This window comes from Ovis canadensis, chromosome 4 (assembly GCF_042477335.2).
Source record: "Ovis canadensis isolate MfBH-ARS-UI-01 breed Bighorn chromosome 4, ARS-UI_OviCan_v2, whole genome shotgun sequence".
NCBI lineage: Eukaryota > Metazoa > Chordata > Mammalia > Artiodactyla > Bovidae > Ovis > Ovis canadensis.
Genome location: NC_091248.1, coordinates 26359993 through 26384594, shown reverse-complemented (window position 1 = coordinate 26384594; position 24602 = coordinate 26359993). Strand labels below are relative to the sequence as shown.

Here is a 24602-nt window from a genome sequence, read left to right as displayed (position 1 = left end):
TTGACTATATGGACCTTTGTTGGCAAAGTGAGGTCTCTGCTTTTTAATAGGCTGTCTAGGAACAAGCATCTTTTATATTCATGGCTGCAGTCACTGTCTACAGTGATTTTGGAGTCCAAGAAAATAAAGTTTATCACTGTTTCCATTTTTTCCTCATCTATTTGCCATGAAGCAATGGGACTGTATCCCATGATCCTAGTTTTCTTGAACGAGTTTTAAGCCAGCTTTTTCACTGTCCTTTCACCTTCATCAAGAGGCTCTTTAGTCCCTCTTTGCTTTCTGCTATTGGGGTGGTGTCATCTGCATATTTGAGGTTACTAATATTTCTCCTGGCAATCTTGATTCCAGTTTATGCTTCATCCAGCCCAGCATTTCACTTCCAGTCTGACATTTCGCACCCAGCTCAATACTCTGCATCTAAGTTAAATAAACAGAGTGACAATATACAGTCTTGAGTAAGAAAGGGAATTTATTGCCCCCACTCAGACTCAGGTTCAATCCCTGGGTTTGGTAAGATCCCCAGGAGTAGGAAGTGGCAACTCACTCCACTATTCCTACCTGGAGAATCCCATGGATAGAGGAGCCTAGTGGGCTACAGTCCATAGGGTTGCAAAGAGTCAGACACGACTGAGTGATTACCCATGCGTGTACACACTCCCATAATTAAGCAGTTGTCTCTGGACTATTTAAAGACTATGTCTATCTTTCCTTAGCAATGTGAAATCAAATATTACCTTATTCTAATATTTTCTGAATAAAAATACTTGTTTTATATTCTATTAATCTATATATTCCACATTAATAGCTAGAGCTTAATGTGTCTACACATCCAATTGTTTCAATACAATTCCTACTCCTTCCACTGTATGTGTGTGTTCCTTCCATTATTTCTATGTAAATTCTTTTTTGGATAGCCATGCCCATACATTACTTTTCTACAGTTTCCCTTTAAAATGTCATAATCTCTAAGTGCTCCAGCTCTATTTCCCTTGTTCGTGAATGTGTTTTGAAAGTGCTGGGCCTTTTGGTCTTCAAGTAAATGTTTTTCCATTATATTTTCTTACTGATAGTGTCCTGAGGTGAGGGTGAGATGGAAGGAGGTGAGGTGGGTTCTTAATTCTAGTTTACCCTCTCTACATCAGAGATGGCTGTCACTACTTTTCTCCTGAATCACTTAGGAAAAAACTCGTCTTGCTACTCCAAACCTATCTAGTCTAGTCTCACAGAGTACAGTAGGATCCTGTTAATCAGGGCTTCCCTGCTGGCTCAGATGGTAAAGAGTCCGTCTGCAATGCAGGAGACCCAGGTTCAATCTCTGAGTCAGGAAGATCCCCCGGAGAAGGGAACGACAAACCGTCTTGAAGATAATGAAGACTTTGTACAAAGACTGGCAAAAACATTTGAAATTTCTCCAACACTGAGTCTCAACCTAGCCACATTCTACAATATGTGGCTGCAGAACATATAAGAAATACTAATCTTCATCTACCCTATGAGATTTTAATTTCATTGACCTCATTGGCCAGAATCTGATTTAATATGCAACAGTGAAAGAGAAAGGAAGAAGAAAATGATCTAGATAATGATAAAAGCAAAACCAGATATTTCCAGATTCTAGAGGAGAAATAATAATAAGAGCCTGAAAAGAGGCAGTAGCAATGAGAGAAGAGAAATATGAGGACTGAAAAGGATTTAAGAAATGGACTGCATGGAATGTATGAGAAAGATACAAGAGTTGAGAATGATTCCTAGATTTTCCACTGGGGAGAAAGAAGGATGGTGCTACCTTCCACTGAAGGAGGAAACACAGGAGAAACTGTTGGCTGCTGTTTACTGAGGGGAGGTGAGGAGAACATAGAAGATGCTCTCAGTATTATTTACCTTGTCTGGAGAATCCCATGGACAGAGGAGCCTGGCGGGCCACAGTTCATGGGGTCACAGAGTCAGACATGACTGAGCGACTCACACTGATCCTATGATTTATGAGACAAAACAAAACATACTGACCTAGTTATGAAAAAACTACAGTCAAAAATCAAGTACTTTGATTAGAGAGTAAAGAAAGCTAAGAATTAAAGAAAAAAAGACCCACAACTACCAGATAACCTTTTCATTTTTAATGTAAGATGGTGTAAGCCTTTAATATAACATATGTTTATAATATTGGAGATATTTTAAATTTGAAAATAAAAAATGCAAAAGTTTTTCTTTGTTGGTTTACCTCGAATTTGGAAAAAGAATCTTGGTACCATTTTTTCTTAAGATGTAAAAATGTCAGATTTTTTTTCCACTATGATGTTTAGTAAAAATTTTATCTTTGAATCCTTTAAAGACAAAGCATTTCATTTTATCCTGTTTCATAGCTCCCCAAATTCTTCATAATGGATAAGATACCTGTATAACTGTTATATTTTAAAGCAACTACTCCTGGTGTTACCTAGAATTCAGGTATTCGGATTTTGTTGTATTTAGGATTTGGTACCATATTGAGCCATATAACTCGCACTTTCCCCTCATAGTTCACTTGTACTATTACTATTAATATGAAAAGGAAAATGAATAGTGCTTTTACATTTTATAAAATTTAAAACAAGAAAAAGTTTTCTAGAATTTAGTCTTCAACCCTATAATTTTGCGAAGGTAGGTGCCAACTGTTCCCTCTGTAGAAACCATTTTTAGTGTAAGAAAACGAACCAGAATAAATATGTTGCCAGATACATTTCTCCAAATCTCAGCTATCCTGAGAATGAACAAATCGAGTCATATATTCAATCAGTTTTGAATGTCTTTGCAGAGAAATATTCAAACTGGTAAGATGAGTTGAATAGCCAATCAAAATAGGCCATCTTTATTTCAGTCTTTAAAACCAGGCTAATGGTCATTTTCTCTTGAATTATGAAAAAATTTTAATCTCTTTCGATAGTTCTAAAGAACTCTAAGTACAATGCCATGTAACCCCGTTTTATATAGCAGGCTCCCATATGGTACATCTAATTAATCAAAGAAAACACTGACTTGTCCATAAGATAAGCCACCAAACACTCCCAGTTTATGATATCAGTGACTGTTTTCATCCTATATCAAATTTTAGGATCTCCTCAATCAATCAGTATATCATTTTCTTATAATGAATAGGACATTGATATATTTCTGAGTTGGTTACATTAGAATTCTCAGTGTAAGCACAAATATAATTAGGTGGCCATATCTTGATATACTGAAGGAGATAAGTTTTCCTCATTAGCTTTCTATTTTCAAAGCTTATTTTTTGGCATGTAATTTCTGGTACATTCAATGGATATGATTTTAAAACTTACCATCTGTTACATATTCTGATGTAATTTTTTCATTTAATATATACCTGAATTTCACAGCATGTATTATCTAATAAGTTTTCATTAAAGTCCGGTTGAAATTTCAGGCTTTTATTTAATTCATTAATCTGAGTTTTACTTATACTGGCACCCACATACACATTTTTATGTACTGGCAATAATTTTTAGTAGAGTTGATTTCATAATGGTTTTTGAAGTGGCATTTTTAAGTAGTTTTATGACACAGTCACATTTTATCTGAACACAGAAGAATATTTTTTACTTCCACAAAAAGCACACTCTCTTTTTAAAATACATAGCCTTCCTAGTTTATCTTTTCATTTTCCACTTTTGGTAGAGATAGGATTCCAAATAATCCCCGCTACTATAACAAATATAATAGCATAAGTACAATGACAAATTGCAATTGACATTTTTCCCAGCATAAAGTAAGAGAATGAAAAATAGTAGAATGCACAGCAAGTAAGAGCCTGTTCTACCTAGCATGGCTAGCACTCAGGAATGCAAGTGGCTTCCATCCAGGCCGCAAAAACCCTTAGGCTCACCTGTTCAGTTCTCTCAGACTCTTTGCAGCCCCACGGACAGTAGACCACCAGGTTCTTTTGCACATGGAATTTTCTAGGCAAGAATACTGGAGTGGGTTGCCATCTCCTACTCCAGGGGATCTTCTTGATGCAGGAATCGAACCCAGGTCTCTTGTATCTCCTGCTTTGGCAGGCAGATTCTTTACCACTAGTGCCACCTGGGAGGCCACACAAAGACCCTTATTTGCTGCAGAGTGACAGGTTATGTGCTGTGTGACTATTTGTACTCATTTTTTATCTGACCATGTAAGTGGGTTAAATTTTTTGTAACAGTATTCAAATCAATATCCTAAAACTCAAATAAAGCATATTTTTAGCCTCTTGTCCAAATCACTAAGAAGGCAGCTGGGAAAATAATTTTCCTTTTCATCATTTTGCAGGGCTGCCCACCTGCCCTGTATGGGATTAGTACTTGATACTATTTCTGTAGCTTTTATTAATTAGTTCATTTGGCAAGTAATTATGAGGTATTATTCTAGGAGCTGTGGATACCATAGGTGAGTAAAATAAAAACCTTGTCCTCGAAAGATTATGTTCTAAGGAGGGGCGAGATGGAAGCTGAAAAGCATAGGTATGTAAAAAGAGGAAGTATGGCAGACCTACAAAGGGAAAAGCTGACGAGTACCATAACCCAAGAAAGAGCCAGCAGACTTCTGGAACAGGGTGGTCACATTGGAGATGATGAAACGTGGTTGAATTACTGAATTATGGACCTATTTTGAAGATGAAAATAACAAGATTTACTAAAGTATAAAACAAAAAGTCTAAGAGTTGAAATTTTTTGAACAATTGAACAATGTAGTTGCCATTTACTGAGAAAAAGACTGGGTGTTTCTGTGTGTGCTGCAACTACTGAAGCCCATACAGTTAGAGACTATGCTCTGCAATAAGAGAAGCCACTACAATGAGAAGCCCCCACTCGCCGCAACTAGAGAAGCCCCCACTCGCTGCAACTAGAGAAAGCCCCTGTGCAGCCATGAAGAGGCAGCACAGCAGAAAAGGAAAAAAAGCCAGGCCTCTTAAAACAAACAAACAAAAGACTATGAGTGTTTTTGTTTGCGGCCAGTAGTGGAGAAGCTTAGTTTTAGACCTGTTAAGTCTGAGATGTCTTTTGAATATTCAAATAGAGATATTCAGGTATCTAGATTTGAATTTCAGGGAAGAAGTTCAGACTAAAGACATAAATTTGGCTGGTAGACATCAAAATATATCCAAATATAAGGTTTAAAGCCATTTGACTATTTATACTCACTCCTTGGAGAAGGCAATGGCAACCCACTCCAGTGCTCTTGCCTGGGAAATCCCATGGACAGAGGAGCCTGGTGGGCTGCAGTTCATGGGGTTGCTAAGAGTTCGGCACTACTGAGCGACTTCCCTTTCCCTTTTCCCTTTCATGCATTGGAGAAGGAGATGGCAACCCACTCCAGTGTTCTTGCCTGGAGAATCCCGGGGACGGGGGAGCCTGGTGGGCTGCCGTCTATGGGGTCGCAGAGTTGGACATGACTGAAGCGACCTAGCAGCAGCAGCACTCAATCCTTAAGTAATATCACCTGAGGTTCTGAGGACTGAGCTTTGGGGAACTGCAGTTCAGACTGACAGAATGAAGAGGGTCTAGTATCTAGGACTGTGAAGGAATGGCTGTGGAGGTAGTGGGAAACAGGAAATGGTGACATCCTGGAAGCATAGTGGAGGAGAGGGCAGTAAATTGACTCTGTCAAACATAGGTTAAGCAGGGTGGAACCTAAGAACTGATCAATAGATTTAGCAATATGGAGGCTCCTGTTGATCTTGACAAGAGGCAATTCAGGTCTGTAGGAGAAGATAAATGAAGCTGGAGCTTTGGGAATGCTAGAGATGAGAGGAATTTTGTTTTTAAGATGGCAGAAGTAAAACCAGAACTCCTTAACTGATGGCCAAGAATTTCTAGACCTGCTCTGTGTATAGCACATGACTATATCCATCTTGACACTGGAGTTGCAATCTTACTGAAGGAGTGGGGAAAAAAAGGACAATATAATGGAACCAGGTAATTAATGCTAGAATAGTTGAAAAGAATATAAACTGTTGGTTTCACAGAGGATGTGGAGTTTAAATTCTATGTTAAAAAATTTGGATTTAGGTGGATGAGAGAGTGGGGACTAAGGAATAGTACATTTGGGGAACAGTAAGACTGGTCTGGCTGGAACTCATATTAAGAGATAAACATGGAGAACTTTCACAATCAGCTAAGTTCTGGTTTATTATTTTGGCAGTGGAGATTTAAAAAATTAAATAATCCATCTGTGGTAGCTGTAGAATTAAAAAAAAACAATACTTTTATGATCCTTTTTAGCAATTTTCATTATTAAAAAATTCTCTCAAGGGACTTCCTTGATGGTCCAGTGCTTAGGAATCCGTGAGCCAATTTAAGGGACTTGGGTTCAACACCTGGTCTGGGAAGATTTCACATGCCGTGGGGCAACTAAGCCTGTGAGCCCCAACTACTGAGTCTGGGAGGCATAGTGAGAGAAGCCAGCACAATGAGAAGTCCACACACGGCACGGGAGAGTAGTCCCCACTCACCCAGCTAGATAAAAGCCCCAGGGAAGCGCTGAAGACCCAGCATAGCCAACAAGAAATAAAATTAAAAGACAATTCTCTCAAATATCTTCTATGGAATAGGACCACTAGGTATTAGTGCGTGCATGCTAAGTCGCTTCAGTCTTGTCCAACTCTTTGTGACCCTACGGACTGCAGCCCACCATGCTCCTCTGTCCATGGCATTCTCCAGGCAAGAATACTGGAGTGGGTTGCCATAGCCTCCTCCAGGGGATCTCCCCGACCCAGGGACAGAACCTGCACCCCCTGCATTGGTAGGTGGATACTTCACCACTAGTGCCACCTGGGAAGCCCAGGTATTAGTGAAGTAAATGATAATACAATCAGCTGAATTTCAAAATATGAAGATTTTGCCTGCACATGACAATCACTTCCAGGCAAGCTTTTCCTTTTAAAATGTTGATCTACTCCATTTTTATACTTTAGAATGGCATTTTAAAAAGTGTTTCATAAATAATTTTTCATAAAATTTTGTATAAAAACATTGAGTTTTAACTTTTAAATTTGGATCCATTTTGTCTTTCTTCTTGAATTGCTGTTGCTAAAACTTCCAAATATGTTGAAAAAAAGTGGCAGGGAATAGACATTCTTGTCTTGTTCCTAGTCTTAGAGGGAATGCTTTCTGCTTTTCACCACTGAGAATGATGCTAGCTGTGGGTTTGTTGTATATGGTCTTTATTATATTAAGTTCCCTTTATGCCCACATTCTGGAGAGTTTTTATCATAAATGCGTATTGAGTTTTGTCAAAGTTTTTTCTGCATCTATTGAGATGATCGTATGGTTTTTATTCTTCAATTTGTTAATATGGTGTATCACACTGACTGATTTGCAGATATTGAAGAATCCTTGCATTTCTTGGATAAATCCTACTTGCTCATGGTGTATGTTCCTTTTAATGTGTTGGTGGATTTGGTTTGCTAGGATTTTGTTGAGGATTTTTGCCTGTATGTTGATCAGTGATACTGGCCTGTAATTTTCTTTCTTTGGTGGTATCTTTGTTTAGTTTTGATGTCAGGGTGTTAATGCTTTTCTAAATGTTTCATACAATTCACCTGTAAAGCCATCTGGTCCTGGACTTTCGTTTGGAAGTATTTTTAAGCACAGAAATTTAAATCTTATTTCTTAATCTATTAGATAATTTATACCTCATAATATATTCAACTCTACTCTTAGAAAATAGCCTCTTACTTATACTACCTTATCAATCTAACTTTTAAGCAAGTCTTATCATTCTAATGTATAGTATATAGGGCACTAGAAGGGATTTCATTAAAATATCAGAATGGATTTAAAGTGTGAGTGTGAGTATTTAGAATTTGGTGTCAAAATCAATTCTGCAGGTAACTATCCAAGTTGTTTTAATCAAGAGAAGCTGTTGAGTCCCATTTTGTAGGTCAAAATGATAGTGTACTAATGATTTAATACTGCTAAACAAAAAAAATTCCAATTTGGCTCTCAAGCTTACTAGATTGTCCCTCCCATTTGTATCCATCTGCAGCGGAAGAGGCATTCTCTTAGAAGTTGCATGTTCCTTGACAAACTGTCTTTTATTAAGTCTGTTTTATGAAGGTTCTACTCTAGGTCCTATGGTTATTTAATAGGCTTAATAGTTCACACATATATTGAATATTTTTTACAATCTAGTTAAAAAATATAATAATCAAACATATATATGCTTATTGTTAAACTTAATTTTACAATGGTTAAAAGCCTCCTAACATTTGAAATAATATTCACCCATTTAAAATATTTTAACTGGCAACTTGTCTTACAATGGAATGGTAGGGTAGAAATGTTGTATTATACTAGCACCTACAGTAATAGGATTCACTTCATAGGTACAGTGAATGGTTTTATGTGAAGGCTCTGAATATTTTTAATAATTTATTTTTTTATTGAATGATAATTGCTTTATCGAATTTTGTTTTCTGTCAAACCTTAACATGAATCAGCCACAGGTATACATATATCCTCTCCCTTTTGAACCTCCCTCCCATCTCCCTCTCATCCCACCCCTCTGTGCTGATACAGAGCCCCTGTTTGAGTTTCCTGAGCCACATAGCAAATTCCCGTTGGCTGTCTATTTTACATGTGGTAATGTAAGCTTCCATGCTACTTGTTCCATACAGCTCACCCTCTCCTCCCCTCCCCATGTCCATAAGCCTATTCTCTGTGTGTTTCTCCACTGCTGCCCTGTCAGTAAATTCTTCAGTACCGTTTTTCTAGATTCTGCATACTTGCATTAGAATACGATATTTCTTTCTGACTTACTTCACTCTGTATAATAGGTTCTAGGTTCATCCACCTCATTAGAACTGACTCTAAGGTGTTCCTTTTTATGGCTGAGTAATATTCCACTGTGTGTATGTACCAGGACTTCTTTATCCACTCAACTGTCGATGGACATCTAGGTTGCTTCCATGTTCTATTGTCAATAGTGCTGCGATGAACAATGGGATACATGTGTCTTTTAAATTTTTGGTTTCTTCAGGGTATATGCCTAACAGTGGGATTGCTGGGTCATATGGTAGTTTTATTCCTACCTTTTAAAGGAATCTCCATACCGTCTTCAATAGTGGCTATATCAATTTATATTCCCACCAACAGTGCAAGAGCAGTCCCTTTTCCCCACACCCTCTCCAGCATTTATTGCTTGTTGACTTTTTGATGATGGCCATTCTGACTGGTGTGAGGTGATATCTCATTGTAGTTTTGATTTGCATTTCTCTAATGAGTGATGTTGAGTGTTTTTTCATGTGTTTGTTAACCACCTGTCTTCTTTGGAGAAATGTGTTTGTTTTTCTGGGATTGAATTCTATGAGCTGCTTGTATATTTTGGAAATTAATCCTTTGTCAGTTGTTCCATTTGCTATCATTGTCTCCCATTCTGAGGGTTGTCTTTTCACCTCACTTATAGCTTCCTTTTCTGTGTAAAAGCTTTTAAGTTTAACCAGGTCCCACTTGTTTATTTCTTTTACTCTAGGAGATGGGTCATAGAGGATCTTGCTTTGAGTGTTCTGCCTACATTTTCCTCCAAGAGTTTTATAGTTTCTGGTCTTACATTTAGGTCTTTAACCCATTTTGAGTTTATCTTTGTGTATGGTGTTATGAAGTGTTCAAAGTTATTTTACATATAGCTGTCCAGTTTCCCCAGCACCACTTATTGAAGAGGCTGTCTCGGCCCCATTGTATATTCTTGACTACTTTGTCAAAAATAAGGTACCCCTAGGTGCATGGGTTTATTTCTTGGCTTTGTCTTGTTCCATTGTTCTATATTTCTGTTTTTGTGCCAGTACCATATTGTCTTGACGACTGTAGCTTTGTAGTATAATTTGAAGTCAGGGTGGTTGACTCCCCCAGTTCCATTCTTCTTTCTGAAGACAGCTTTGGCTATTCAAGGTCTTTTGTGTTTCTGTATGAATTGTAAAATTTGTTGTTCTAGTTCTGTGAAAAATGTCATTGGTAATTTGATAGGGATCACATTGAACCTGCAGATTGCATTTGGTAGTATAATCATTTTCACAATATTGATTCTTCCTAACCAGGAACATGGGATCTCTCTCCATCTGTTTATGTCATCTTTGATTTCTTTCATTAGTGTCTTATAATTTTCTGTGTACAGTTCTTTTGTCTCCTTAGGCAAGTTTATTCCTAGATATTTCTTTTTGTTGCAATGGTGAATGGGATTGATTCCTTAATTTCTCTTTCTGATTTTTCATTGTTAGTGTATAGAAATGCAGGTGGTTTCTGTGTATTGATTTTGTATCCTGAAACTTTGCTAAATTCACTGATTAGCTCTAGTAATTTTCTGATATTGTCGTTCAGGTTTTCTATGTACAGTATCATGTCATCTGCAAACAGTGAGAGCTTTACTTCTTTTCCAATCTGGATTTCTTTTCTTTTTGTTCTCTGATTGCTGTAACTAAGACTTCCAGAACTATGTTGAAAAATAGTAGGGAAGGTGGACACCCTTGTCTTGTTCCTGATCTTAGGGAAAATGCTTTCAGTTTTTCACCACTGAGAATAATGTTTGCTGTAGGCTTATCACATATGGTCTTTACTATGTTGAGGTAGGGTCTTTCTATGTCCATGTTTTGAACAGCTTTAATCATAAATGGGTGCTGAATTTTGTCAAAGGCTTTTTCTGCATCTATTGAGATTATCACATGGTTTTAATCTTTCTATTTGTTAATATGGTGTATCACAAGGCTCTGAATTTTTAATGCTATTTTGGCTATTCATACAAATGGGAAGGTTTGACAAAGGCAACAGGGGAGGACTGGGGTAGACTGAGTAAGGCAAGTGCCTTTTGAAGCCAGAGGACAGATTTTTCAATGTGATGTAATTTATAGAAATTCTGAGTTTCACAGAACCTGTGATTTTCTCTAAATTTTAGCATATCTAAATATTCTGTTAAACATCTTTCTCTGAAGAATGGTATGATTGAGTAACGCATACAATCATTATGTGAGTCAATGCAGAAAAAAATATTAAAATATACCATACATAGATGCTAACATTGTGGCAGCTCAGAGCACAACAGCCTCTTCTCAGTAAAGACTCATTAAAAAAATCAAATACAAATAGAATATTTCAATTACAAATGTAATTTAAAAAATTTTTATCTGTCACTGTTTTATTTTATATATACATTAAATGAAAACATGTGACGAAATATGGCTCACCAGTTAAGTTTTAGGCTTGAGTTCAAATAGGGAAGAAAACTTATATTCACTTGGGTATCACTATTAGAAGATATAAATGCTTCTAAAAAACAAATATTGGTCATCATTTTTTTTCAGTTGTTTCATCAGGAAGAATCTTTCTCAGGTGATAAAACTTACAAGCTAAATTAAAATGCACTCTACCCACTGGCAAGCCACACTAGCAAGAATGATGTGATCACAGTACTTGGAAGTTTTTGATTTATAACTATACTATTCTCTACTTATAAGCCTGTGGTCTAGGGAGCAGAGCAATGAATCATTACAATTGTCTATCTGGGAAATGTCAAAAGACTAAGTAAGGGCAGAAGAAGAGAGAAAAAGAAAGAACACACATCTGTTTGAGAGACACTACTCAATTAATGGAAATATATCATTAGCACATAAATCCAGTGCTAAAGAAATACTCCAATTTTTAAATCTTCAAGTAACATTACTAATAAAACAATGTTTTAACTCATGAGTAGAAAGGGCAGATTATCCTCTAAAGCACTGATAACTAAATTATTCTTTAACTATCACTGTGACTTACCCATATATGCTCAGAGGTTAAAAAAGTAAATTTAAACTGAGGAAATGAATTATAAGACATTTGAACCAATCATTAATGGATCCAGCTTTTAAAAAAACCACATAGTTTAATTGATACTTTACAATACAAAAATAAGCATCCACAGAATGTTTATTTACTGTTTAAATTATTCCATATTTTCATATACCACAAACAAAAAATATTTTACCCCATATTCAGTAACAGCAAACAAGTGCAATTTTTAAAACATTAAAATCTATAATCAAATCTGTACAACAGATAAATAAATTTATACCTCTAACAGTTAAGCCTGTAACAGAACCAAAAACAAACATTGCCCAAGGTGACCAGTTTACTTAAAATTCTACTTATACATCTCAAACATATCTTGAATCTTTACTACACTGCACACATTTAGATTGATAAATATTTTTTTAAAAAATAGGAGGGAGTAATAGGAAATACCAAAATGTTATAAAGAGCTTCCAAACATTGGAAATAATATACAAAAACTAATTAGATGGGGGAAAGCATATCTGGTGCATCCACAGGGTAACTGGCATTACACTGGTGCAGCTTAAGGAAAGGAAACAGGTGCCTATTTGGACTGGAAAGAAAATTTGGCCTTTTTATAAAAAGCTACAATAGCATCAATGACAAAACCCTGTCATCGAGCCTAGAACAACTCTGGGACAAAGTGTACAAAGATTTTAGGCTTATATACCTGAAAACCACAGTTAGGAAGAAAAATCATATCAGGAAACATAATATCAGAACATGAACAATAAAAGATAGTTTGTCATTCCACATCATTGCACATATAAGGAAACAACACTGCAATCTTTCTTGAGTAAGAAAGTTTTCGATGAAGTAGGAAGTTCAATGATGAATATAGGTGCATATAATTTTTATTACCATAAATTTAGTAAATATCAAAACACTCAGTGGTGTTACTAAGCTAATTAAATTATCTGTATTTTTTACTGGAAAGGTAATTATTTCCCTCCTTCATATGTTAACTTAAAATCACTTATAAGTGGAAATGCAGATCCAGTAGGAAAGACTTTTCACATGCAATCCTATACAATGCACTCTGCTTCAGTTTTCTTCAGTATTTCACACTGTATATGTACATTTCCAAAATATACAACCACACATGTTCAACAGATGTCACTGAGCTATCTTCTTGCCAGACAAATTTTATTTACATATACATTTACAATACATCTCCAGATAGATGCTGTTCTCCTCTAGGTAGACTCAAAGTTAATCTGAAGAGTTTTAAGTTCTTAGAATCCTAATGTCTTGATTTATCTTGAATGGATGATAAGATGAGGAGTCCACAAAAAAATGCAGCTATACATGCCAATCTTTTCAACAGAGATGAGTTATCTTTAGGAATAATAATCTGTGCAAGATCATTAGTGATCTGAGAAATTTCATGTGCCACACAAACAAATATGAAAGTGCTGACAATAATGTTGAGCATAGGGTTTCCAGGTATGAGGACCAAGATACCCCTTGTGTCTGCTGCCAGCCATATGTGATATTGGCAAATAAACAGCTGGAAGGAAAAATATTTCGAGTTAGGTATTTTCAGGAAGTCCATAAATATATTATAGATTTTCCTAATTAAAACACATGATAGCATAATTATTTCACTATTGGCCTTGAAAATCTATTGTCAAAATGCCTATACCATAAATTAAACTACAGATTCAATGCAATACCTATCAAGTTACCAATGCAATTTTTTTTTGCAGATCTAGAACAAAAAAAGATCTTAAAAATTTTATCAAAACACAAAAGACCCCAAACAGACACAGTAATCTTAAGAGAAATGGAACTGGAGAATCAGGCTCCCTGATTCCAGACTATACTACAAAGCTACAATAATCAAAACAGCATGACACTGGCACAAAAATAACAGGACAGTGGCACAAAACCAGAAATATGGATCCGCGGAACAAGCCAGAAAGCCCAGCGGCGAACCCACACCTACCGTCACCTGATCCAAGACAGAGGAGGCAAGAAAACACGATGGAGAGAAGAGAGCCTCCTCGGTAAGTGGTGCTGGAACTCTGGACAGCTCCATGTACAAGGATGAAATTAGAACACAAAAATAGACTCAAAACAGATTAAAGGCCTAAACGTAAGATCTGACACTATAAAATTCTTGTAGGAAAACACAGCAAAAACACTTTGACATAAACCACAGCAAGATCTTTTTCAATCCACCTCCTATAGTAATGAAAATAGAAACAAAAATAAACAAATACGACCTAACTAAACTTAAGAGCTGTTGTACAGCAAAGGAAACCATACCCAAAATGAAAAGACAACCTACAGAATTGGAGAAAATATTTGCAAATGAAGCAACTGACAAGGGATTAATCTCCAAAATATACAAACAGCTCATGCAGCTCAGTATCAAAAAGCAAACCAATCAAAACACAGGCAGAAGATCTAAACAGACATTTCTCCAAAGAAGATATACAGCTGGCTAAAAAACACATGAAAAGATGTTCAACATCACTAATTATTGGAGAAATGCAAATCAAAACTACCATGAGGTATCACCTCACAACAGTCAGAATGGCCATCATCAAAAAAAATCTGTAAACAATAAGTGCTGGAGAGAGTATGGAGAAAGGTGAACTCCCCTACACTGTAAACTGGGTACAGCCACTATGGAGGAAGTACGAAGGTTTCTTAAAAAACTAAAAACAGAGTTGCCATATGATCCAGCAATCCCATTCCTGAGCATAGACCCAGAGAAAACCACAATTTGAAAAGATACATGCACACCAATATTCAGCACTATTTACAAGAGCCAGGACACGGAAGCAGCCTAGACGTCCAGCAGAGGAATGGGCAAAGAAGATGCGGTGCATATCCGCAATGGAGCATGACTCAGCCATATCAAAGGATGGAGCAGCACCGGCTGCTGCAACATGGGTGGGCACAGACGGATTGATACTGAGCGAAGGAGAGGCCGAAGAGATTCCATATAGAACAAACCTATGTATAAGATGGAGACAGAGCTGCAGATGCAGAAAACAAATGTATGGTTACCAGGGGGTAAAGAGGGTGTAGGGATAAACTGGAAGATTGGGGCTGACCTATATACACTACTCCATATAAAACAGACAGCAATTAACTACTATATAGTGGAACTCTACTCAACACTCTACAATGACCTATGTGGGAAAAGAATCTACTCTAAAAGACTGTATACCTGATTCATTTTGCTGTATACCTGAAACTACCACAACATGGTAAATCAACTATATTCCAATATAATTTTTTAAAAAATCCCACAAACAACTCAGTCAAAAAAAGGCAGAAGCTCTAATAGATGCTTCTCCAAAGAAGACATACAGAGGGCCAAAAAGTACATGAAAAGGTGTTGAACATCGCTAATTACCAGAAAAATGCAAATCAAAACTACTACGAGGCAGACCTGGGGAAAAGACTGGTGCTGAACGCACGGAGACAGCCTGAGGAGCTGGAGTGTGGTGTGGCTGTAACGGTGGGTGTTTGCAGAAGCATGGGCCTGCCATGGAAACGAAGGGCCACTGTTAACTGGTGTGTGAAGGGTGGGGCATCCACAGCAGCCTCCTGCTCCATGTGCTGGCCCATGGCTTGCCTCCTCCGCCTCCAGGAGAGTGTGCCCCAGCTGCCACTGCTTCAGGAGACTCCTGTGTCAACCACCACCTCAGCAGGCCCCAGGAGCAGATGCCAGGGGGTTGCCCACATGCAGAAGCGGGGCTGAAACCACAGCTGAGCTCCAGAGGCCAAGCAACTTAGGAAGCAGGACTGAATTCTCTCCCCATAGCTGTGTGAGAGATGGAACACCTCCACTGGCAGCTCTGTAAATTCAGCACCTGTGGGACACACAAGTAGACAAGAGGTGCTTCTGCCGCTGGGAGGGCTCTGACCTCAGCAGCTGTGGGCTCTGTGGGTACACGTGCATGAGGGCTGGGCTAGGCCAGGGTATGAGATGTCTCCACAGCTTCCACCCTGGATTCAGAGGCGTGAGTACTGCGGTCCTGGGACCTGAGTGGACCCAGATCCTGCGCTGGTGGCCTTGTGGAGACAACACTCCAGGGACACCAGGGCCATGGCTGACATTCCCACTATTGGGGCAGAGCCCAGGACAGTGCCAACAACACTGCATTCTGTGAGCCCTGACAAGCGAAAGGTGACACGACAGAGCACACTCCCTGGCGCACAGCTCCTGCAAGGAAAATCAGTGGCTCCTGTCCCGGCGGGAGAGCTCCAGTGCCACCTACGTCACACTGCAGCTCTGAAATGCAGCTCAGAAAAGCATCTGGGGGCCTCTAGGCCAACAACTAGGGAGCAGATTCTGCCCCTGATAGGGCAGTGACAACTACAGAGCCAGGAGGAGGCCCGGTTCAGTCTCCAGTGCAGGCTCTGGCCGTCACAAGTCACACCTCCTATCAGAAGGATAATGACCAGTGTAACTGAGCAAAGAAGTGGCAGGCTCCGTACTACAAAGAGCGCTTGTACCAAAAAACACTAAACCCACCCAGGCTACATAGGGACGCACCTACAGAAAAATAGACCTCCAAGACCATAGCAGATGACTGTTCCTTCTAACCTCAGACAGCAAGAGAAATATGCAAAATAAAGAAGCAGAGGAACCACTCCCAGTTAAAATTAAGAAAAGAATTCCCCTGAAAGAACAAGCAATAAAACAGACCTCTTCAGTCTAACAGATACTGAGTTTAAAGAGGAGACAGTGTAAATACTGAAGGAATGAAGAGAGGCCATGGACAGAAATGCAAATTACTGTAAAAAGCGACTAGAAGCTATGAGGAGAAGCCAAGAAAAATTAGAAAATTCACTTGCACACACAAAAGGTGAACTAACTGCAATGAAGAGCAGAATGGATAATGCAGAAGAAAGAATAAGTGATCTAGAAGACAGGATAATGGAAATCACCCAATTAGAATAGTGGAGAGAAAGCCAAATGGAAAAAAAAAATGAAAGCAATGTAACAGACTTATAGGTTAAGATAAAGCATGCCGATCCACAAGTAGGGATCCCAGAAGGAGAAGAGAGAGAAAGGGGATTGAAAATGTATTTGAAGAAATTATTGCTTAAAAATTGCCCAAACCTAAAGAAGGAAGCAGAGCTATCTCAGGTACGGGAAGTACAAACGGTCCCAAACAAGATGAACCCAAACAGACCTATTTCAAGACATAATTAAAATGGCAAAAGTTAAAGAGAAGATTCTAAAGGCTTGTAACAGAAAAGCAGAGAGTTAATTACAAGGGAACCCCTATAAAGTTATCAGGTAATTTCTCTACAGAAATGCTGCAGGTTAGAAGGAAGTGGCAAGGTATATTAAAAGTCTTGTAAGGCAAAATCCTGTAGTGTAGGATACTTTACCTAGCAAGGTTATAATTTAGAATAAAAGGAGAGAGAAAGAATTTCTCAGATAAGCAAAAACTAAAAGAATACGGCAACACTAAACCTATCCTAAAGGAAATATTGAAAGGTCTTCTCTAAATAGAAAAGAGGAATCTATAGGGAAGAAAAATATCACAATTGAAAAGTACATCTCTTAAATAAGCCAGTAGAAAGATTTAAAAAAAACTTAAAAATTTTGTGAAAGCAATGATGACCACATGTACAGCAACAGGTTGAACATGAAGATGTAAATGAGGACATCATAAAATGTGGGGGAGGAGAGTAAGAAAATATAGACTTTTTAGAAAGTGTGTGAGCCTATATGACTACTAGTCTAAACCAAACAGATATAGGAAGAAGTTAACATACTTGAAAACAGAGCAATAGCAAATCAAAACACAACAGATTCATGGAAACCAAGAAAAGAGCATGAGTATAATACAAAAGAAAACCATCAAACCACAAAAGGAGAAACAAAAAGAGACAAAGAAGAAATATAAAACCAACAAGAAGGCAAGGTTTAAAATGGCAATAAATAATATATCTACCAATAATTACTTTAAATGTTAGTGGACTAAATGCTCCAATCAAAAGACACACAGTGGCAGACTGGATTAAAAAAAACAAAAGCCTAAAATATGCTGCCTTCAGAAGACCCACTTGAGGACAAAGGACACTTAAAGATTAAAAGGGAGGGGATGTAAACAGATATTTCATGCAAACAGAAACGACTAGAGTCACAATACTCATATGAGACAAGATAGACTTTAAAACAAAGGATATAAAGAAAGGTAAAGAAGGATATTGTATCATGATACAAGGACCACTGCAAGGAGATACTAACAAACATGAAGAGAGAAACTGACGGAACACAATAATTAGAAGCCTTTAACACCCCAGGCACATTAGTGGACAGATCTCTGAGAGAGAAAATCAATAAGGCAACAGAAATGCTAAATGATACAATAGAATAGTCCGACTTAAATGATACCTTCAGGACATTACACTAAAAAAAAACAGAATACACATTCAAGTCTCCATATCATCCAATAATTCCACTTTGGCATATAGCTGGAGAAAATGATAATTCAAAAATATCTAGTCTCTGCAGTACTATTTACAATCGCCAAGGCACAGAAGCAACCTAAATGTCCATGGGCAGGTGAAAGGATAAAGAAGATGTGGTATGTGTGTATGGAACATCAGTCATAAGAAAGAATGCAATAATGCCATTTGTAGCAACATAGACAGACCCAGAAATTATCATACTAAGTGAAGTAAGCCAGACAAAGACAAGTATCATATGATACCACTCACACGTAGAATCTTACAAACAAAACAAAACGAATGAACTTAATTCCAAGACAGAAAGAGACTCACAGATACAGAAAACAAACTTATGGTTAGTTACCAACGGGAAAATGGGGAGGTGATAAGTTAGCAGGTTGGGATTAACACACTATTATATGTAAAACAGATAGCAACAAGAACCTAGTAAATAGCACAGGAAGTATACTTAATATCTTATAATAACTTATGAGGGAAGAGAATCTGAAAAAGAATGTGTAACTGAATCACACAGAAGTCTTTCCCATTTTAAAGACAACTTAATACATATTATAACTCTAAAATGTATCTTTTATGATTAAATGAATTCTATTTTAAAATGTTCTATTTCAATAATAAAACTCAGAATACACTGAATGTATTTCATACCTACTTTAAACTAATTTTGAGGATAAATTCATATTAGTTACTGCACACAAAATAAAGAGTTTTAAAATTTGCCCCAAACTTTCAATAAGAGTGAATTTTATTATGATAAGCATCAATAAACTAAATTCCAGCAATATAATATTTAATTATGAATAAACAACAAATCAAAATCCTCTCAGCTTGATTTCATTTATGTCTATTTACAAATTTCATTTGTATCTATTTCATTTTTTTTCTCTTCCTATTTCTTCATCTTGGCTGTACTTGAAAGACAAAATAAATATGTGAAAGTCATCTGTATTTAGCCATTTAAATAAGACTTTAAAAGCATTCTACAATACTGCTGTTGAAGTTCAAAGTTTCTTGCCTATAATTTCATAAAAATAGCTTTGGTTTAAAAAAAAAGTCAGTTACACATCTATATATACATTTATATACACAGCTCCATAAAACACTGGGTAGTATAAGACAGATCAAAATATTAATATACTAACCTCTAATGAAATTTTTCCAAACCAAGCAAAAAATGAACTGTAAACTGAACGAGCATACCCAGGGATATTCCTTATAAGGATGAAGGCTAAAATCTAAAGAAAAAACACACAGGCAAATGTTAATAATCTGCTTATTCAAAGAATTTTGCTTTCTTTCAAGTGATAATTTTATTCTTTATGTTCCTGAACTTAATACATAGACTTTTTTTTTTTCCTCAATAGATGAAGTATTTGCAAGTTATTTCTGATCTAGAGTCTACTCAAACTGGATTTCTGAGCATGTGCTCTATATAGTGCAAACAAGGGCAGGTTTTGTATGGCTGGACAGTTTTATTTTATATGAAAAAATATATTTTTACTAGAAAAAATATAAACTCACCTTGAGGACCTTTGTGTAGAAAGAAATGCTATATTTATGTATCAAAATTAACAAAATTCCATGATATGATTTTGCTTCTAAAAAGTACTCACTCTGCTGGGAGCTGCTCACCCCCATCTTTCTGCTCTCTTCAAGGCTCCTTCTACTGACAGCAACGTAAATGTGGGAAAAAGTAACTAAGGAAAGATGAGTATGTGGCATGTAGTGACCAGGAGTGAAAGCGACGGCTCAGCAGGGTTTATGTTAGCCTTCTTCTAAGCGCAGTCGCTCTCTCCCTTAGCTACTCTTACGTTGTTCTGAATTGGTGTCATGTTAGTGGAACAGCCCCCTTCCTTTCATGTTGCTACAGAAATGACATCAGATACGAAATACAAAGTGTTACTTGTAAGCATGACTTCTGCAGAAGTCCTGAAAATGCTATATTAATATAGTACAATTTTTAGCATAGCATTGTCAATTGTGTTTGGAGAGTTGGTCATATGCTTGGTTCTACTGACTATATAGAGGTTTAAGATGGATGATAGTTTCTTCACTGAAGAGAACGTAAAACCTAAAAGAAGATCCTCCAGAAATCCTCCCTGTTCCTTCCTGTTGACCCATACAGTTTTTAGGCTTTGGCTTAGACACAACTTTGTCCAAGAACCTTGCTCTGACATCAAGATGGATTAGGAAGAAATCCCAAATGTTCTAAAGTGCCCTGTACTTAACCGTCACCACACTAATCACAAGGCCCTACCTGCAACCACAGGTCTCTCTCTAAAATGCAAATTTGATTTGGGCTGCTGAGCAGCCTCGGCCCACCTCCCAGTCACTACACATACTTCTTTAGACTCTGGCTCTCTGAGCTCCAGCCCCAATGGCTTTCTTCAAGTTCCCTGAATGGGAACTCTTTTCTACCCACATGGCCTAAGTTCTTACTGCCTGCCTTCATTCCTCCAATCTTGGCTTAATTTTTCCACCCCTCTTTGGCTGCACCTTACGGCATTCAGAACTTCCCTGGCCAGAGATCAAACCTGCACCCCCTGCAGTGGAATCCGAGTCTTAACTGCTGGACCACCAGGGAATTTTATCAGGGAAACCGTCTCTGAACCCTAACTACCTTCACTCCAACTCCAACTAGGTCATATACCCTTACGTATTCCCTTGTAGCATCATGAACTTCTGTTCATGGTTACTTGGTGATTATATGATTACTATTTGCAGCTGAAGAATACAGGCTCTGTGAGGGTAGGGACCACATCTGCTTTGGTCGTCACTACGTCCCTCAGCATAATAGCTAGCACACAGAAGTATCAAAGACTTGTTAACTGAATTTTAGAAACTGTTAAATGAATAAATGTTCAACCACATTCCTGTTGGACTGTAAGTTCTGAGGGCAGAACTACATGCACTTCTGACCTATAGCATGGTTCTTAACACACGGAAGGCCACTAATAAGTGAGGCCAGAAACAAGTAAATGAAGAAATCTGAATAAGTAAATGATGAAAAAGAAAACAGGAGAAATGAATGAACATTTTCCAAGTGCTTATCAAGTGATAAACACCGATCATTTCTATACATTTAATAATAACATTTAATAACCACCCTTTAAAACAGATTTTAGTATCTCTACTATAGTAGAGGAAGGTAGGGCTTAGAAAGATATACTACATTTAATAGATTTCAATTTAAAAGTTGTCTCTAAAGACTCCTGTTCTAATCAAAAATTAAGAAAAATTTCTCTAAATAAAGATAATTACCTGTACCACAGAAACGGATGGGTGGAGTTCATTGCACTCTGCTTTGTTTTTACAACTGCTAGCCCAGATGGAATAGGTCTAAAACAAAAAATTTATGGATCACTTCACAAAAATAGTTATGCCTTAACAAGGCAGCACTCAATTTTAAGAAGTTTCTTTATAACATACTTCATAATTTTTTTTAATATTTCTTTTTTTTTTTGGATGTGGACCATTTTAAAAGCATTTATTGAATTTGTTACAATATTGCTTTTGTCTCATGTTTTGACTTTTTTGGCCAGGAGCCATGTGGGATCTTAGCTGCCTGACCAAGGATCAAACTCACACCTCCTGCATTGGAAGGCCAAGTACTAACCACTGCACTGCCAGGGAAGTCCAACATTATACTTCACTGTGCTATTAAAGTTCAGTAAAAACTGTACACAGGTTTGCTCCTCTCTCATTTTGGCAAGCTCAAATATAACAAAGTAGAGAGAGAGGAGCGTAAGTCTGTGTTTTTCCAGAAATAGTGATCATACTGCAGTGATGGCTCTTTCTGTTAAATAGCTTATATTTTTTCCCAAACTTATTACAACTTTTAAAATTCCTATTTCATTGAGATCTCAAGTTATTCTTCATATTTAACACATATATGTTTATATTCTCTTTAGAATTTATGTTCAATTTAAAATAAGAGATATTTCAAAAGTAAAAGATTTTATTTATTAAAAATAAATGATTAAATTCCTATCTCTTAATTTTCTGCACCATTTGGGATTTTGGAAATTTAGAAGATTACATGTGAAACTTACCAAGAAAGAAACTACTGAAATAAATAATAGAAAATTTGAAATTTTGCTTGAAAAAAGAGGTTCACCCTTTCCTTCAGAAAGTATTTGGCGCTTCTGCAAAGCCAGATAAATGAAAGCAAACAACATTCCATGAAAGACTACCTGAAAAATAAGGGGGGAAAACCTGTTTTAAATAGCTACTTTTCAATAAATAGCAAATATACTTGGTAAAGGAGTACCATATGTATAGAAGTATATAGGTTAAAAGCTTAAAGATCCAAAGTTTCTATGAAGAACCTAAACATCAAGAAATGAGGTCAAGTCAATGATCACTGGAAACAATTTGCAATGGACAAGCAAACATCTCTTGCAATGACAAGATAAGGTGCCTTACTTCAAGGAGTCTCAGCAGCAAGTAAAGAAATAAAGACATTTTATATATCTGGATGAAACCATAATTGGAAAAGATGCATGCACCCCAGCGTTCACTGAAGCACTATGTACAACAGCCAGGACATGGAAGCAACCTAAACACCCACCAGTGGGTGAACGGGCAGAGAGGTGGCACATATATGCAACGGAACATTACTTGGCCATAGAAAAGAATGGAGAGTGCCACTTTCAGTCACAGTAATTCTTGCCTGGGAAACCCCATGGACAGAGGAGCCTGGTGGGCTGCAGTCTATGGGGTCTCAAAAGAGTCGGACACGACTTAGAGACTAAAGAACAACAAGAAGCCCTGGGTACATGTTGCCAAACTGCTATGATACTCCTGACTTTAAACCTTTCCCAACATTTAAGAATTTTCATTTAAAAACTGACACACTGTAAATCAAGTATATTTCAATCAAAAAATAATAATCTTTAAAAGACCAGATGAATCAAAACAATAACAATAAATGTTAAGATAACCTGTGTAAAAATAAAAGAGTATTTAAAAAATAAAAGAAAACCAAAGGGTGGGCTGGATTGCTTTGATTTACCAAATCAACATGTTTCCTTATTTCAAAACTAAATAAAAACAGATTACATTTTTCCAAGTAAATTTTAAAAGTATAATTTGAAATGGGAAAAGAGCACAAGGTAAATACATACATATCGGTCTAACCTCCATCTGAACCACCATTCATATACATTGCCTTTCAGTTCAAAACACTTGGACAATGGCCAAAGAGAAAAGATCTTCTCAAATGCACCCTGAGAAGAAGAATTCAGAAAATTAAGATGGTATAAGTCAATACTGGCTTTTGGAATTCTATTATAAACTGTAATTTTCTGAAGTTAAGATTTTATTAAGGTCATTCATAATTTTAAAATTCTATTTATTTCATATCAAAATGTCATTTCATTTGAAAAGAAACTTATTTTACTAATGGGTAGTAAAGATAACAAAACATTTTTGTTAACTTACTTTCATAGCACATGAAAGGCTACTGAGACTGTAAAATCAAAAAACAAAACAAAACAAACCCCAAGTTGGTAATTGGAAAGTTATTCCATTTAATCTAGTGTACAAAAGAGCTACTATTTAATGATCAAAACACAAAACTACAAATTACTTCAGCCACTATGGTATCAATAACCTAAAGGATGATGGTTAAAGTTATAGTTTTTCTTTATGTAATGTCCTTAATAATCAATCTATAATGAACCATATGAATTAAAAAGAATCCTCTGAATTAGTCACCTTCCTCAATCAACTATACCCAAATGCCATTATTAGACTTTGAAACAAAGCTTACAACTTTACTCTGGTCATTAGTGAATGTACCTTCTTATTGATCTGACAGTCTGGAAAATCTGGGAATGAAGGGGCAGAAGTCTTGGGTACATTTCTGTACATTAATGAAGTCTTTCAAAAAAGAGAACAAAACACTCAATTTCCAGACTAAAGAATGACAACAAACCCTATTATGGAAACTCCATTATTACACATGATGCCATGGCATTTAAAAAAAAATTGTGTAACTTCAGTTTTTTAAAGGCTAATAAAAAAATCAAAGTAAAACATGAAAAGAGTATTATGTTTTAGGTAATACCAAATCTTTAGGTCAGAAGAACTTTATTATTTTAATAAATTGCAATAGTCTCCATTTAGTCACAGAATTTAAAATGCTAGTCACTTATAAAAATAGGTTCTATCAAGGTCTATGTCTCAGGATGATTATTACCAAGACCTGCAGTATAAAGTGTATACCTATTATATCACATTTCTCTATTTCACCGATATGTATTAGACATACAGGATTCCACAGATCATGTATCAAGTTTATTTCTCATCAAAATTTAT

The 24602-nt window shown here is 36.7% G+C and overlaps 1 protein-coding gene across 2 annotated transcripts in view; it reads right to left on the bottom strand.

The window, feature by feature from the left end:
* Positions 1-11860: 11860 nt before the first annotated feature.
* The window catches only part of CASD1 (CAS1 domain containing 1), a 54825-nt gene continuing 42083 nt past the window's right edge, over positions 11861-24602 (bottom strand). For both annotated transcript variants that reach the window (XM_069587428.1, XM_069587429.1), the window contains 5 exons: positions 23408-23509; positions 22334-22474; positions 21543-21620; positions 19424-19516; positions 11861-13338 (listed from right to left, as the gene is read on the bottom strand). In XM_069587428.1, the coding sequence (XP_069443529.1) occupies positions 13072-13338; positions 19424-19516; positions 21543-21620; positions 22334-22474; positions 23408-23509 (681 nt within the window). In that variant the 3' untranslated portion in view covers positions 11861-13071. The remainder of the gene's footprint in view (positions 13339-19423; positions 19517-21542; positions 21621-22333; positions 22475-23407; positions 23510-24602) is intronic.